Source organism: Lynx canadensis, chromosome B3 (assembly GCF_007474595.2).
Source record: "Lynx canadensis isolate LIC74 chromosome B3, mLynCan4.pri.v2, whole genome shotgun sequence".
NCBI classification, from domain to species: Eukaryota; Metazoa; Chordata; class Mammalia; order Carnivora; family Felidae; genus Lynx; species Lynx canadensis.
In genome coordinates this window covers 52,895,020-52,909,020 of record NC_044308.2, presented here as the reverse complement: position 1 = coordinate 52,909,020, position 14,001 = coordinate 52,895,020, and the positions used below count along the sequence as shown (strand labels likewise).

General features: G+C 37.3%; 1 protein-coding gene across 2 annotated transcripts in view; it reads left to right on the top strand.

The window, feature by feature from the left end:
* Positions 1 to 11,342, top strand: part of AP4E1 (adaptor related protein complex 4 subunit epsilon 1) — a 65,765-nt gene extending 54,423 nt beyond the window's left edge. For both annotated transcript variants that reach the window (XM_030318198.1, XM_030318199.1), the window contains 4 exons: positions 850 to 1,404; positions 3,046 to 3,236; positions 4,760 to 4,917; positions 5,960 to 11,342. In XM_030318198.1, the coding sequence (XP_030174058.1) occupies positions 850 to 1,404; positions 3,046 to 3,236; positions 4,760 to 4,917; positions 5,960 to 6,120 (1,065 nt within the window). In that variant the 3' untranslated portion in view covers positions 6,121 to 11,342. The remainder of the gene's footprint in view (positions 1 to 849; positions 1,405 to 3,045; positions 3,237 to 4,759; positions 4,918 to 5,959) is intronic.
* The last annotated feature ends 2,659 nt before the right edge of the window (positions 11,343 to 14,001 follow it).

Below are 14,001 nucleotides of genomic sequence, written 5' to 3'. Positions count from 1 at the left end.
TGAAAGCTGGAAGAGGTGTTGGGACTTGAGGGAGTGAGAGGGTATGGAAGAGGAATTAGAATTCTGTTTAGCTGGAATCACGTGAAGGGTGGCCACACCATGTTAAAGCCCCTAGGAGGATGGAGATGTGGATTTAGAGTAGTGCCAGATTGCTGCCCTGATTCTAGGCAACTTTGGGAGGCAAGGGGAATTGTGAGCTACCACTCCATTCTTACATAGATTTGCAGACCACTCCCCAGGAGTGTTGGCTTAAGGATGGCAAATTTGCCATTCCCGTCACCGGAGTCAGTAGCAAACATCACTAGTCAATTACAAAATTCTTGCCTGCTGTATGTGTGTCAGTCATTGCCAGTTGGTTCTTGAGGTAAAATCAGTTTTTCTTCTCTGTTTATTGACTTGTGGGCCATGAAATCACGATTATCATAGACAACTGAACCAGAGTTTGAGCCATCCATGTATTTGAGGGTATCTGCTCTTCTACAGGACAACTCTGGAAACTCAAATAACACCTGGGTTTCTCACTGTTCTTAATTTGTGCAATTCTGTACTCTAACATTCTGAAATTGATCAAGTTTTTAGAATTGTTCACCAATGACTTTTTGACTTTCTTTTTTTGATGTTATGTATATTTAATAAGAAATAAGATTTAGCTAATAGTTCAAAGTGAGGTAACTGTCATAATTTTAGGGTTTAATATTTTATTCATCTTTGATTCTTTTGTTAATCTATGCTTTATACATAGACTGTTAACAAATTAGTAAATTGTTCATTTGAAATTATAGAAAGATGTTTAAAACTCATGACTGGTAGAATGGGTTTTTTAGATATTGTTATATTTTATTTTTGCAGCTAGGAAAAGCAGATACCGTATCTCACAAGTTCAGAAGGAAATCAAAAGTCAAGGAAACCAAAAGTGGAGAAACAACCAGTGCTCAGAATATGCCCTGTTCTTACTTTAGTTCTTCGTCAGATGTGACTTATGAAGATGATTATTATTTGGATACTTTGCAGGATAGAGGAGACAAAGAATTAAATAAGTTTTCTCTCAACTCAGAACTTTTGGATTCTGAGTCACTCACAGAACTGCCCTCCGTTGAGAAACTCTCCAGTTGCACACTGTCTACGCCTTCTTTGTTCACTGATGATATGGAAGGTCTTCACTCTCCTTCGTCCACTGCAGCCTCAGTTGCTAATGAAATCTCTTTAGCTTCTTCTCTGTTGGAAGAAACTTCTGAACACATGCATTCAGATCTTGTGGAGGTCTGTAATAATGAAACCATATCAGTGTCTTCTTACAAAATTTGGAAAGATGACTGTTTACTGGTGGTCTGGTCAGTTTCTAATAAGAGTGGTTTGGAATTGAAAAGTGCTGACTTAGAAATTTCTTCTGCAGAAAATTTCAAGGTAAGACAATGAATGGTTCCTTATTTCTTTCTTAAAGGGGTAATGCTTACTTAGTGTTTCTGCTCTTGACTCTTCTGATGATTTATAAATTTCATCCACATCCTTTCCTCTTTAGCAAAAAGACCCAAAGGTGTGACAGGTTTTTTATTATTTTGAGTAAGGACGAATTATTCAAAAGAGACAAGGAAACATAATAAAGATTTTCCAGCTATATTGGGGAAGGCCATAAATATAAATATATAAAGTGAGTTTGGACAGAGCACAGTAGTTAAGAATGTAGGCTCTTGGGACACCTGGGTGGCTCAGTCGGTTAGGCGTCTGACTTTGGCTCAGGTCATGTTCTCAGGGTTCATGGTTTGAGCCCCGCGTTGGGCTCTGTGCTGACAGCTCAGAGCCTGGAGCCTGCTTCCTATTCTGTGTCTCTCTGTCTCTGGCCCTCCCCTGCTCACGCTCTGTCTCACTCTCTTTCAAAAATAAATAAACATTACAAAAAAAATAATAATAAAAAAAGAATGTAGACTCTTGACTCTGAATGCTTGGCTTTGAATCTTTCTTTTGCTACTTACTAGCTGTGTTACATGGTCAGGTTATGTAACTGCTTTGTGGCTTTCAGTTTCCTCACATTTAAAATGAAGATATTAATAGTGTCTGCCTTTACTGTGAGGAGTAAACGAGTTAATATCTGTAAAATGCTTACAGCAGTACCTAGCACTTGGTAGGTGTTAGTGTGTTATTATTTTCAGTGTGAATTTTGTGTTTTTTTGCTCCCTTTAAATGTCTCACAGAACTGCCATATTCATTCATTCTTCATTCTTGCCATAAACACTGAAACAGAGTTCTCAATTTAGCAAAGCAGAACATCAAGGAGTAAGAATATTGAAGGATAATATTGTATACTGTCTGCTGTCTTTTTCTTTCATTGATTTATGTTGAGTGCTTGGGCATCAATTCTATTTCTTCCCTAGAGAATTGCCATTTTGATATTACATTATTGTATGGATGTCCTTGCTGGAGTTATGAGACTTGACCAGTAGATAGTTATTTCACAAGACTGACCAATTTCTTCTGTGAGCTAAAATGTGTTGAATGGGATATTACCTGAGCCACTGACCAGGGCAGAAGTTCTGACTGTAGGTGTTCATTAGGACCACCTATGGAACTTAAAGAAACAAAACAAAACAAAACAAAATCTAATTCAGTTGCTTGGGCTCGACTCCCCATAGGTTGAGTAAGGGTGTACTGTAGCTTGAGAAAAGAAGACACGTGTGTGTGTGTGTGTGTGTGTGTGTGTGTGTGTGTGTTGGTTGTGGTGTTTTTGGGTTTTGTTTTGTTTTTTAACTCTCCTGTTTTAAACATCTAGTGCTAGTCAGGATTGAGAACCAAATAATCTTTTTGTTGTTGTTACTAAATTATACAGAGGTTTTCACTGCAATTTGTCACATAACTTTTACCTGTATACTATATTAATTATCTGTGCTAGTAAATTTTTCTCAAGTGAAGTTGTTAGTCATTTTTATACTGTAGTTTGTTATTAACATCTCACAATAGTATGCTTTTAAATTCAATTAAATAGAAAATTGGTATTCATATAATAGTCTGTATTGATCCTTTCTTCAATACTTTTATTACTTTTGTTTACAGATCACTGAGCAACCTGGATGCTGCTTGCCTGTAATAGAAACAGAAAGCATCAAAACCTTTCAATATAGTGTACAGATGGAGAAACCTTTTACAGAAGGGAATCTTTTTGGTTTTATAAATTATCAGATGATGGATACTCATTCTGTTCAGCTTGAATTTTCTGTAAACTTATCACTATTAGATTTCATTAGGTAAATATTTTCTGGAATGTTAATTCAAGTTACTCTTTCAGCAAATATTTATTAGGCCTTTTCTCTGGACAGAAGCACTGCACTAGGCGCTGCAGAGTAAAATAATTCAAAGCTAGATACAGTCCCTACCTTTAGGGAGAGTCCAGTCTAGGGAAGAGACATTGAACAATCACATAAATGCATAAATAATTTTGAATTGTGCTTTGAAGAGAAAGTAAATGGTACAATGAGTGATTATAGTATGGGACCTGATTTACGTTGGGGTTGATTAGTAATTTTGGAAAACTTCTGAGAGAAAGTAATATTAAAGTAATGTTTAAATTGAAATAACTTCAAAGATTCCAGGTGGCTTCTTTTTAAAGCTTTTAAAGTTTCTCTCAGTTATATTTCATTTATTTGATTAATTCTTTCATAAAATCTGTTTATTAAGATTTAGAGATCTGCAAGAAAATTACTCAAGGTTATTAAACTTTAATTAGAGATACAGTAAGTATTTAGCATTATACAAGGCACTAAGCCGTGTTACCAAAATAATTGAAAACAAATTCTTCATTTTTCTGTTCTCATTTGGTTTTATGGATATATTTTACTGTATTCAAATATTTTTTTTAAATGAAGGCTGCCTGAACCAAAAATGCAGAATGCCAGTAAATATCTGTAAAAATTTTTAACCTTCACACATTAACTTGTGTTACACTGCTGTAATTTTTGCCTACTCTTTACAATCTTTTAGTAAGAATGTGTCTCTCAGTCTGTCAAAGAGTTTTCATGGCCTTGGTGCTGTATGAGATAGAATCCAGCCTTCCAAAAACTTACACTCTCTGACTAAAAAGGTATATCCCATGGTGAGCATTAGTAACCTGAAGCAGCACAGTATGTATAAGTAACAGTTCTTCTGTGTGTATTAATAAAATCCTATGTATGTTTTAAAAATATTTTCCCCATTATAAAATCAGTGCATAATTATTACAAAAATTCAAATGCTATGGAAAAGTATAAGTAAAATATAAAAGTTCCTTGTAATTCTACCCCCAGAGACCCAGTGTTAACTATTTGATCTTCAGTCTCATGAACCATTTTCAAAAATACATTTGTTAAAATCCTTTCCTTAGTCTGAGTTATGTAAGGTGCTAGATCTTCATATTTATACTCTGTACATGATGTTGATAGTGTCTTATTGTCCCCAAATTCAAAGTATATTTATATTTGAATGATTCATCAAATTACTTGGTAAAAATTTTTTTAACTTGGTAAAATTTTGCCGAAATGACTAATGCTCAGAAAAAGAACTGAGTGATTTATTGGAAAGACATTGACACTTTAATAAAATCTTCTTTTAGTATTTCCTAAGTTTGGAGGTTGATGGTAAGCATTCTAATTCTAATCATAGTTAGTTTAAAAACATAAATTTTGTGGGGCCCAGATTTACAATGATTATGTTTTATTCCCATGAGTCATTTGAAATGTATTTTAGAATTAATTTCATTCTTTTGGACATATCTAATTTTAAAAATTATTTTCAGACCGTTGAAAATCTCAACTGAAAACTTTGGCAAACTCTGGTTATCCTTCGCAAATGATGTGAAGCAAAATGTAAAAATGTCAGAATCTCAAGCTGCTCTGCCTTCTGCCCTGAAGACCCTGCAACAGAAACTAAGACTTCATGTTGTTGAAATTATAGGTTCGTGGAGTTATGAAAAGGCAATTTTGTGTTTATGGGGGCTTTCTCACAGAACACAAATCAACTTTTACAAGTATCAGATTTCTTAGAGCTATTATTTCCTGTTACGAATACCTTTCAAATGAGTGTGTTGTTCAGACTTTATTAAAGAATTTTTTGTGTGGTAAAGTATAACAGGATTTACCATTTTAACCCAGTTTTAACTGTATAGTTTATTGGCATTAAGTGCATTCATGTTGTGCAACCATTGCCACCATCACTTCCATAACTCTTTCCTCTTGCCTGACTAAAACTCTGTGCCCTTTAAACACTAACTCCTCATTCCCCCTTCCTCTCCAGCTCCTGACCACCACCATTCTTATTTCTGTCTCTCTGAATTCAACTACTGTAGGGATCTCATATAAGCAGAATCCTGCAATACTTGTCCTTTTGTGACTGGCTTATTTCACTTAGCATAATGTCTTCAAGGTTCATTCGTGTGTAGCATATGTCAAAATTTCCTTCCTTTTTAAGCCTGAATACTATTCCTTATATGAATATACCACATTTTATTCATCTATTCATCTGTCGATGGACACTTGGGTTGCTTCCACCTTTTGGCTATTATGAAAAATGATGCTCTGAGTGTGGGTGTGTACACATACCTGTGTTTGAGTCCCTGCTTTCAGTTCTTTTGGTTATATATGCAGAAGTAGAATTTCTGGATTATATGGTAATTTTTGTTCAATTTTTGGGGAAACTGCCATATTATTTTCCACAGCATCTGTACCATTTATATTCCTACCAGCAGTGCACAAAGGTTCCAGTTTCTCCACATCCTCACCAACAGTTGTTATATGTATATGAGTGTGTGTGTGTGTGTGTGTGTGTGTGTGTGTGTGTGTCTTATAGGATTAGTAGCTCCTTGTGATTTTAATTTGCAGTTCCTTACTGATCAGTGATGTTGAATATCTTTTCACGTGCTTCTTGGTCATTTGTGTATCTTGGAGAAATGTCTGAGTCCTTTTGTCTTAAAGAATTTTCAATTTATGTTTTCTTGTAGGCAATGAAGGGCTTTTGGCCTGTCAACTGCTCCCATCCGTCCCCTGCTTGCTGCATTTTCGAGTTCATGGTGACGTATTAGCCCTGTGGTTCAGATCCTCCTGCTCTACTCTTCCTGACTATTTACTATATCAGTGTCAAAAGGTAGTGGAGGGATCCTAGCAGAAGCTCTGCTTTTATTTTACTCCATCAAAATAAATGGTTTACATAGATAAACTTATTTACCAAAGTAAAAAGAACTCCTGGTACTTCTAATGAAAATGGGGATTATTACAAGCTGTGGTTTTATGTGTTTTCTTTATGAATCCTGATCAAGAAAGATCCCTAAGAAACTATATCCTTAACCTTTTACTCAGGATTGTACAGTATGTTTGGGTCTCACAAAAGTGACCTGAACTAATGTTATAAACTGCTAATGATTTATATGTCACTTAGTGTAGAGGGACTGAAAATATTTATTTTGTTATAAATAATTTTATAGCAAATTTACTCTAGTGCTAGCTGATTTGTAGTAAAGCCAAGTCTCCGTTCTCTGCATTAATGGTGGGGGAGTCGGGGGGAGACATGGCATTGATCATCCCAAACCTAATTTGTATTTGGCTTTGGAATGCAGTGTAAGCTTTTCGATAGGGAAGTCATTACTTTCAATTATGTTTTGCTTGGATAAGTGTTGAAATAAATTGGCACAGCACACACTAACAGTTTAGGAGATCCATGAGCATGCTGGATATCGGGGGGATTCAATCTGTGATATAGTTTTTATTGTAGATAACTTGTTACACATAATTGCAGATAATTCAGCTACAGAATTTGTCTGTTTTCCACTTGAACTTATTTTTAAAATTCAAAATGAATCCTTATTTTAAATGTATTCTTATTTTAAAAACCCAGAGCCATTTACAAAATATCGTCATATAAAAACATAACCCATAAGAGGACAGAATACTAAAACAGATATAAAAGGACTTTGTAGTTATGGCAACTATCTTAGTTACCATTTAGGTCCATTTAGGTCCTTTTGACAAACTAAATTTTGTGAGTATAAATGGCAAAACCATCTTTCCTGGCTTTTGAATCTGCTAATACTCAATGGATACAACCACAACAGTGACTACTTAAGTATACTGTACAGATTCTTCAGTAAGATACATCATTTTCATGTTGTAATTGTGCCTTTATGGCCTATGTCAGAATTCTTGTCAGTGAAAGAAGAAGTTAGGCCTACTATGAACAATGGACCACAATCTTGAGATTGTACATTAAAGTTAAAAACTGAAATAGTAAGTATTTTATAAAATCTTATGGTGCTGTGGAAAATATTTATTATTTCACTTTTTCTGACACTTCACCATGGAGACTGTTCAGGTAATACAGTTTTAAGTCACTTCAGTTAATACTCTGGTTAATTGGTACTGTTTATCACCCACGTGTGGAATTCTGGTTTAAATTATCTCATTAATCATAACTGATAAAGATACTAAAGGGATTCCCTAGAGCTGTTAGGTTTTATTAGCTTTTTATGTCTAGCATTTTTCTCCCTAAAAACAAAAGCACTGTTTTTAAAAATTAATTTTAAAGTTACTCATTTTTAAAAATGTCACTTGTTAATTTCATGTTTTTAAAAACATACAGTAAAACCTTGCTATGAAAGTAATGATAAGTGACTAGAATTTCCTGAGTAGGTTTCTCTTTTGAATAGAAGGTCAGATTCATCTTTATGCTCCCAGCAGCGTCATGTGAAGAGAATGAGCTCTCTTGGATGTGGTGGACACTGGTAGCTAGACTTACCAGCTTCCTCTTTATTTCTGCCTCTGTCAATAGCACCCCTCTCCCCCAACCCCCGATTCTGCTGTTACTCTGACAAAAAATTAGGAAGTGCCCTCTCACTTTGTAGAGGAATACAGTATGTGGCAAAGGAGGTGCTCCAATTTTTTGTGTGTCCTTACTTCTGTGTGTGTGCATGATCACCAAGGCTAGGTTGAGTATAGAGCAGTGTGTGTAAGGTGCCCAGCAAGCAGATGGACGACTATCTAGGAGAGATTACAATGGGCTACTCCTTGGTCGTGAATGGCAACTGACAGTTGTCAGTAACATTGCTTGGCCAACAGAGCTGTCTGATGGTGGGAGATGTGTAATGGTAGGTTAGGGCCGGGAGCATCATTTTAGCTTGTCAAAGGGAACATAGTGTCACTTTTGTTCTTTCTGAATCCACTAAATAAAAAGTAGAGTAATGGAGTTTTCACTGAAACATTTAGTAGAATGTTTACAATTTTTATATTTTTATGGCTTTAAAATAACAGTAGGAAAGAGTGAATTTTAAAGAACTTCGGAGCAGTGTGTATCTGCCTAAATTAATTCAGTGTTTTAAGTTCCAAATCAGGCATCACCAACCTTTTTTGCATTGCAGGAAGACGTGACTGTAAAGTAGGGAGCATGATTTTTGTGGGCAGATAATCCTCTTTACCTTACAGTCATGGTTTAAAGTGAAGGGGCAGCATCTGGAGTAGAGCTGTGGTGGGGATGCTCAGCGTGTGAGTTCTGTGCCAGGCACCTTCACTGAGAGTGCAGGCGGCGGCAGGTGTGACTCTGGGGGAGAATAAAGGGCAGACAGCAAAACCTTAAGAGCAGGTGAATGAAGAAGGATCAGGCTCCCGCCAGAGTAGTCCCTGTGGAGGCGGGCGGATCAGGCTCAAGGGAAAGTGGGGCCCTGAGTAAGGGTACTTCTGAAGAGAGGGCAGATGGAAGGTGAGCAGTTACCAAGTGCTAATGTGCCAAATGTGTCCGCATGTTCTTTGCAGGGGGGCACTATTTAAATAGTAACCTGCTATCCTCTACCAAAAAACAGTTGTGCTGAAAATGCAGTATTGTATTTTTTCCTTTATTTTGTTTCATGTCAGTAATATTGTAAAATATTGAGTTCTTTGTCTTCTTTTTTATGAATGAATGTGATCTTTGTCTCATGATTGTGAGCCACTGCAAGTGCACTGAACCTATTCACAAGTCTTTAAGGTGTTTTGCTGTGTTAAAATTTTAGAGGGAAAAATGCAAGTGAGAATAACAACCTAATAGGCATTAATGACTTTATTTTGGAGTTGAATTCTGTAAGTTGAAAAACAATTCGGCTAAATATGTAATAAATACAAAGTGATCTATATTGTTCTTTGGTCTGTATATTTTTTATTATCTAAATAGCTAATAAGTAATCCTATTCAGTAATTTGATAGGGTTGGTGAAAAGGAGCAGAAGCAACTGGAATGGGATGAAAAGAGTGATTTACTCATTGCAGTCCCTCAAAGAATCTGGCCTAATTGGTTAAAAGTAAAGATACTGCTGTTTCTGTGTGATGTTCAAAGAGAACTTTGTGGGCTTCAGGCATGGATTCGTTCTCAGGTGTGTGTCCATATCCCCTAGGTCAGCTTATCCTAGCCTGACCAGAGCATTCAGAGCAGTGCTTTCTTTCCACGATGCCCTCTCCGTACAGCCGCCTTAAGATGCAAGAAACACAGTAAGTCGAAAGGTGATTTAGTGAGTCTCTGTCTCTACGTGTGTATCCTGAAACACAAAGCTAGATCAGAAATGGCATTTAAATCTCACTGACTTATGCCTACTATTGGCTATAATGTGTGGCAGGCAAGAAGTTCTGAGACTTGAAGCCCCATCTTTGGGACACTGAAGGTAAAGGAGGTTTAAATGCACCACACCCACTGCAGTAATTGACAAGAAGGGACTCTTAAAGGGAGGGATGGCCTGCTGCCAAACCTGGTAGTCAAAGTTAATGATTGTATGAAAGTTACTTGTTTATGTGTGTGCATAATGAAAGACTATGAGCTTTTTATGGTTAAGAACCATGCATATATTCTATTCTGTGTTCCTTTGCCTGATGCATAATATAGGCATTCAGTAATAGGGACTCAGCCTACTGAATGAATGACTAAAAAGACTTGTCCCATCAAAGTAAATAATCTGAGACCAGGTAATATCCAGGGATTGACTTTAGCAATCCTGTGGTTCTCCTAGAAGTAAAGAAAAGTGATCAGATTTAGTTTATAGATATAAGTTAGCAGAAAGGGGTTTTGGTGAAAATAGCTTGTGCCAATTTCTACCTGGTGGAAGAGAGGAAGCATGACTGCTTGATGAGACCTTTACCAGCCTGAAGGTTAAGTCCTGTGAGAAGTTGCCATGCCATTTAAGAGATCTCTCTGCAGATACAGTGTGATTACAGATAGATACTATGACTTGGAGGAGGAGGACGTTTCTGCATTATGGCAGATGTTCATGAAGTTTTAGTGATCTAAAAGAACTGGTTTTAGGACAGAAAGCAGTGGACATTTGATCAGTGAAGTTAATGATAGCTAACGAATGTGATAAGGCAGATTTACTAGCTAAGCTAGCATTACATGTTTCTTCAGAAGAGTGAGCACTGTGATAGTGGGAGGGACAGCTATAAATTAATAAGGCCAACAGCATCAGGAAAGTTGGGAAAGAACAGTTCTGAATAAAGTAGCAGGAAGCAGAATTACTTAAAAGGAAATGTGTTTCCTATGCATCATGTGGGAAACTTTATGGTAGGTGCATGGATCCAAGACAGGATGGTACCCAAAAGATGGGTCCAGAGAACCCTGAGAACTTAAAGATTGTGAGTTGGATACAGGGAGGATGGGCTTGGGCATGGGGGAGAGACAGATGACGTCAAACACCGTGAGTTTTCTGGAGCATCTGTAATGCTGCAAATGTAGTGAGTTCTTCTAAGTGGTTGCAACTAGATTGCGGGCTTCTTTCCAAGAGAAGAGTCAATTTTCTTTAGTTATTTTAAACTATTTTTATAAGTGGATGAGTACTTTTCCTTCCCAAAACATATTGCAGATACCACTAAATAGCTGGCCTTAGGAAGTTTTTCCCTAATGAGGTCTGGCAGGACATGTGCTAAATGGATGGAGACTAGAGCCCAGAGATTATTTTTTGTATTTCAGTGAGAGAAAAGTACTTGGAAATCTGTTTAATTGTACAACTCCATCCTTTATGTTGTGTGACAAGTAGGAAGTAACAGAAGCAAGGTGTGATATATTCTTAGGGAGAGGTGTTTGGTCTGAATTGCTACTGTATAATTTAATGAAGTTGAGGGCAAAACCAGTGACTGGAACAAGCTGGTCTCCAATGATGATCAAGGTATAAGACCTGATAGATCAAGGTTAAGAATTTATTTTTTCATCTTAGTTGACTGATTAATAGTTGCTGGGGTTAAACAGAAGAGTTACGGTGAGCTGTGGGAAAAACGAAATGATTTGGACCCAAATATTGGACCAGTCTTCATCCACAGAAGTGATAAGTGTCTTTTGTTATTCATAAAAAGCCTTTTTAAGCACATCCGAGTTCATGTTCATCAAGTGACTTACAGTGGCATTGCTACAGAGCCTCAGGACGGGGTTGGTCACCAGAAAGACCCAAGTTGGAACTTTCAGCCCCACTCACCTACCTCTGGGAAGGGAAAAGGGAGGGGTAGGGTGGCTGGAGATTAAGTTCTAGAAAAACTCTTGAGTAGGATTCATGAACTTCCATGTGGGTGAGGCATCCCATTTCCATGCGGACAGAAGTTCCTGTGCTCAGGACCCTTTCAGACTTTGCCTGATGTACCTCTTCATCTGGATGTTCTTGAAGTGTGGCCAGTCAGAATTGAGATGTGTTTTCAGTATAAAATTGAAATGTGTTTTAAGTATAAATATTGGATTTCAAAGACTTCATGCAAAAGTAAAATACTACTATATATTAAGAATATTGAAATTGTATTTTAGATATATTAAACCAAATAAAGTGGATTATCAAAATTAATTTTACTTGTTTCTTTTTAATATGGCTACTAGAAAATTTAAACTTCATATGTGATTACATTATGTTTCTATTGGATAGTGCTGTCATAGATCTAACTTTCAACTAAGATGTCAATTTATAGTCCTATAAAGGCCAAATCTAGAAAAAACAACCAGTGATTATTCTATCCCTTGCTTGCTGCTAATTCTGATATTAAATCCATTATTCTTAAACTTTAATGGCAATTCAGAGAGAATTATATCTTCTTAAAATGGAGAATTTTCCTCCACTTCTGGAAGAATTTGATTATTCTTTGTCTCCTTCCTATGTCTAATTCATCTTTGTCTAAACTGCTATTAATGTGTTCAATTCATACATAATATTTTTTAATCTCCAGAAGTTCCATTGGATCTTTTTTTATATCTTTAATTTCTTTCTTCACCATGGTCATGTTTGTTTTTTTTTTTTTTCCAACATGGAGTATATATTTTATTTATTTATTTTTTTTATTTTTTATTTTTTTTAAATTTTTTTTTTCAACGTTTATTTATTTTTGGGACAGAGAGAGACAGAGCATGAACGGGGGAGGGGCAGAGAGAGAGGGAGACACAGAATCGGAAACAGGCTCCAGGCTCTGAGCTATCAGCCCAGAGCCTGACGCGGGGCTCAAACTCCCGGACCGCGAGATCGTGACCTGGCTGAAGTCGGACGCTTAACTGACTGCGCCACCCAGGCGCCCCAGGAGTATATATTTTAATAGCTCTTGTCATGTCCTTGGTGGCTTATTCTGGCATCTTTGTTATTTCTCTCTTTCTCTAAAATAAAAAAGATAGAGTGTGAACGGAGATGTGGGGAAATAGGTTCTACTTACATAAATGGGTTAGAAAAAGGCTTAGGGCAGAAAGCTGCCACCATGGGGCAAAAGTGCCTGAGGTTAGCTATCGAGATGTTGTAATGAGATCAGGAGTAACTTGTTATATCACCTGTAGGAAATTACTTCCCATCTGACGCCAATATCACAAAGTCCACTTGCCACCCCCCCCCCCCGACCTTTTGCTTCTTACACACACAAGTTAATGATTAATATCTGATTGTTTTCTTCATGTTCAGCACGTGTGTAAGATCTTGTTTTCTTCACGTTCACCAGGTGGGTAATATCTCGTGAGCTTAATAAATACAGAGACAAAGAGCCTGTTTGGGGCTCTTGTCTTCTCCCGGACATCAGCCTCTCTTGTATTCAATTCTGTGTCTAATGTCTTGCTGGACAAGAGGGAACTCCAGATTCAGAGTCTGCGACACGAGGTAGAGGAGCAGAGGGGGCTAGAGCCAGAATCTTAAGCAGCCTCCATGCTTGGCGTGGAGTCTGACATAGGGCTCAATCCCACAATTCTGGGATCATGACCTGAGCTGAAATAAGAGTCAGATGCTCAGCTGACTGAGCCACTCAGGCTCCCCTCTTTGTTTCTACTGATTGCATTTTCTCTGGTTATTGGCCATATTTTGCTGCCTTTTTGTGTGCTTGGTAATGTTTTACTAGAGTTTTACCTTATTGGGTGCCAAATTTTACTTTATTTTCTAAATAGTGTTGGAGTTTCTTCTGGTGCATAGTAAAGTTGCTTGGTATCAGATTGATCCTTTCAACACTGTTTAAGATTTCTTTTTCAATTTTTACTTTAGAAGGGGAGAGAAGGGCAGAGGGAAAGATCATCTTAAGCAGGGTCCATGCTCAGCATGGAGCCCCATGTGGGGCTTTATCCCAGGACCCTGGAATCATGACGTGAGCTGAAATAAAGAATCAATCACTCAATCGACTGAGTCATCCAGCCACCCCTTCACTTGCCTTTAAGTTATATTAGGCTGAGTACAGAGCAGTCTCTTTAGGGTTAATTTATCCCGATTAAGGCAACACCCTTCCGAGGATACTACCTCTATCTCATGAGGGCACTTTGGTAAAAACAACTATTTCCATCTCTAATTCTAGCCATGTTGGCCTTCTTGATCTCTTAGGGCTTCTTCTTCCTTATCCTGTGCCCTGGAAACTGCAGTCCCAGGGCTTGCCTTATTCTTTTCCCTTCTCTCGGGGAAATCAGTCTTGTGCTGGTTGTTTTTCTATTTCTAAAAATCATGATTTCATATAACCTCCCCAGTTTCCTAATTATTTAAGGCAGGAGGCTAAATCTCGTCCTTGTTGCTTTAGGTCAGAAGAGGTAGTACCTTAATTAGGTTTTAATTTCATGA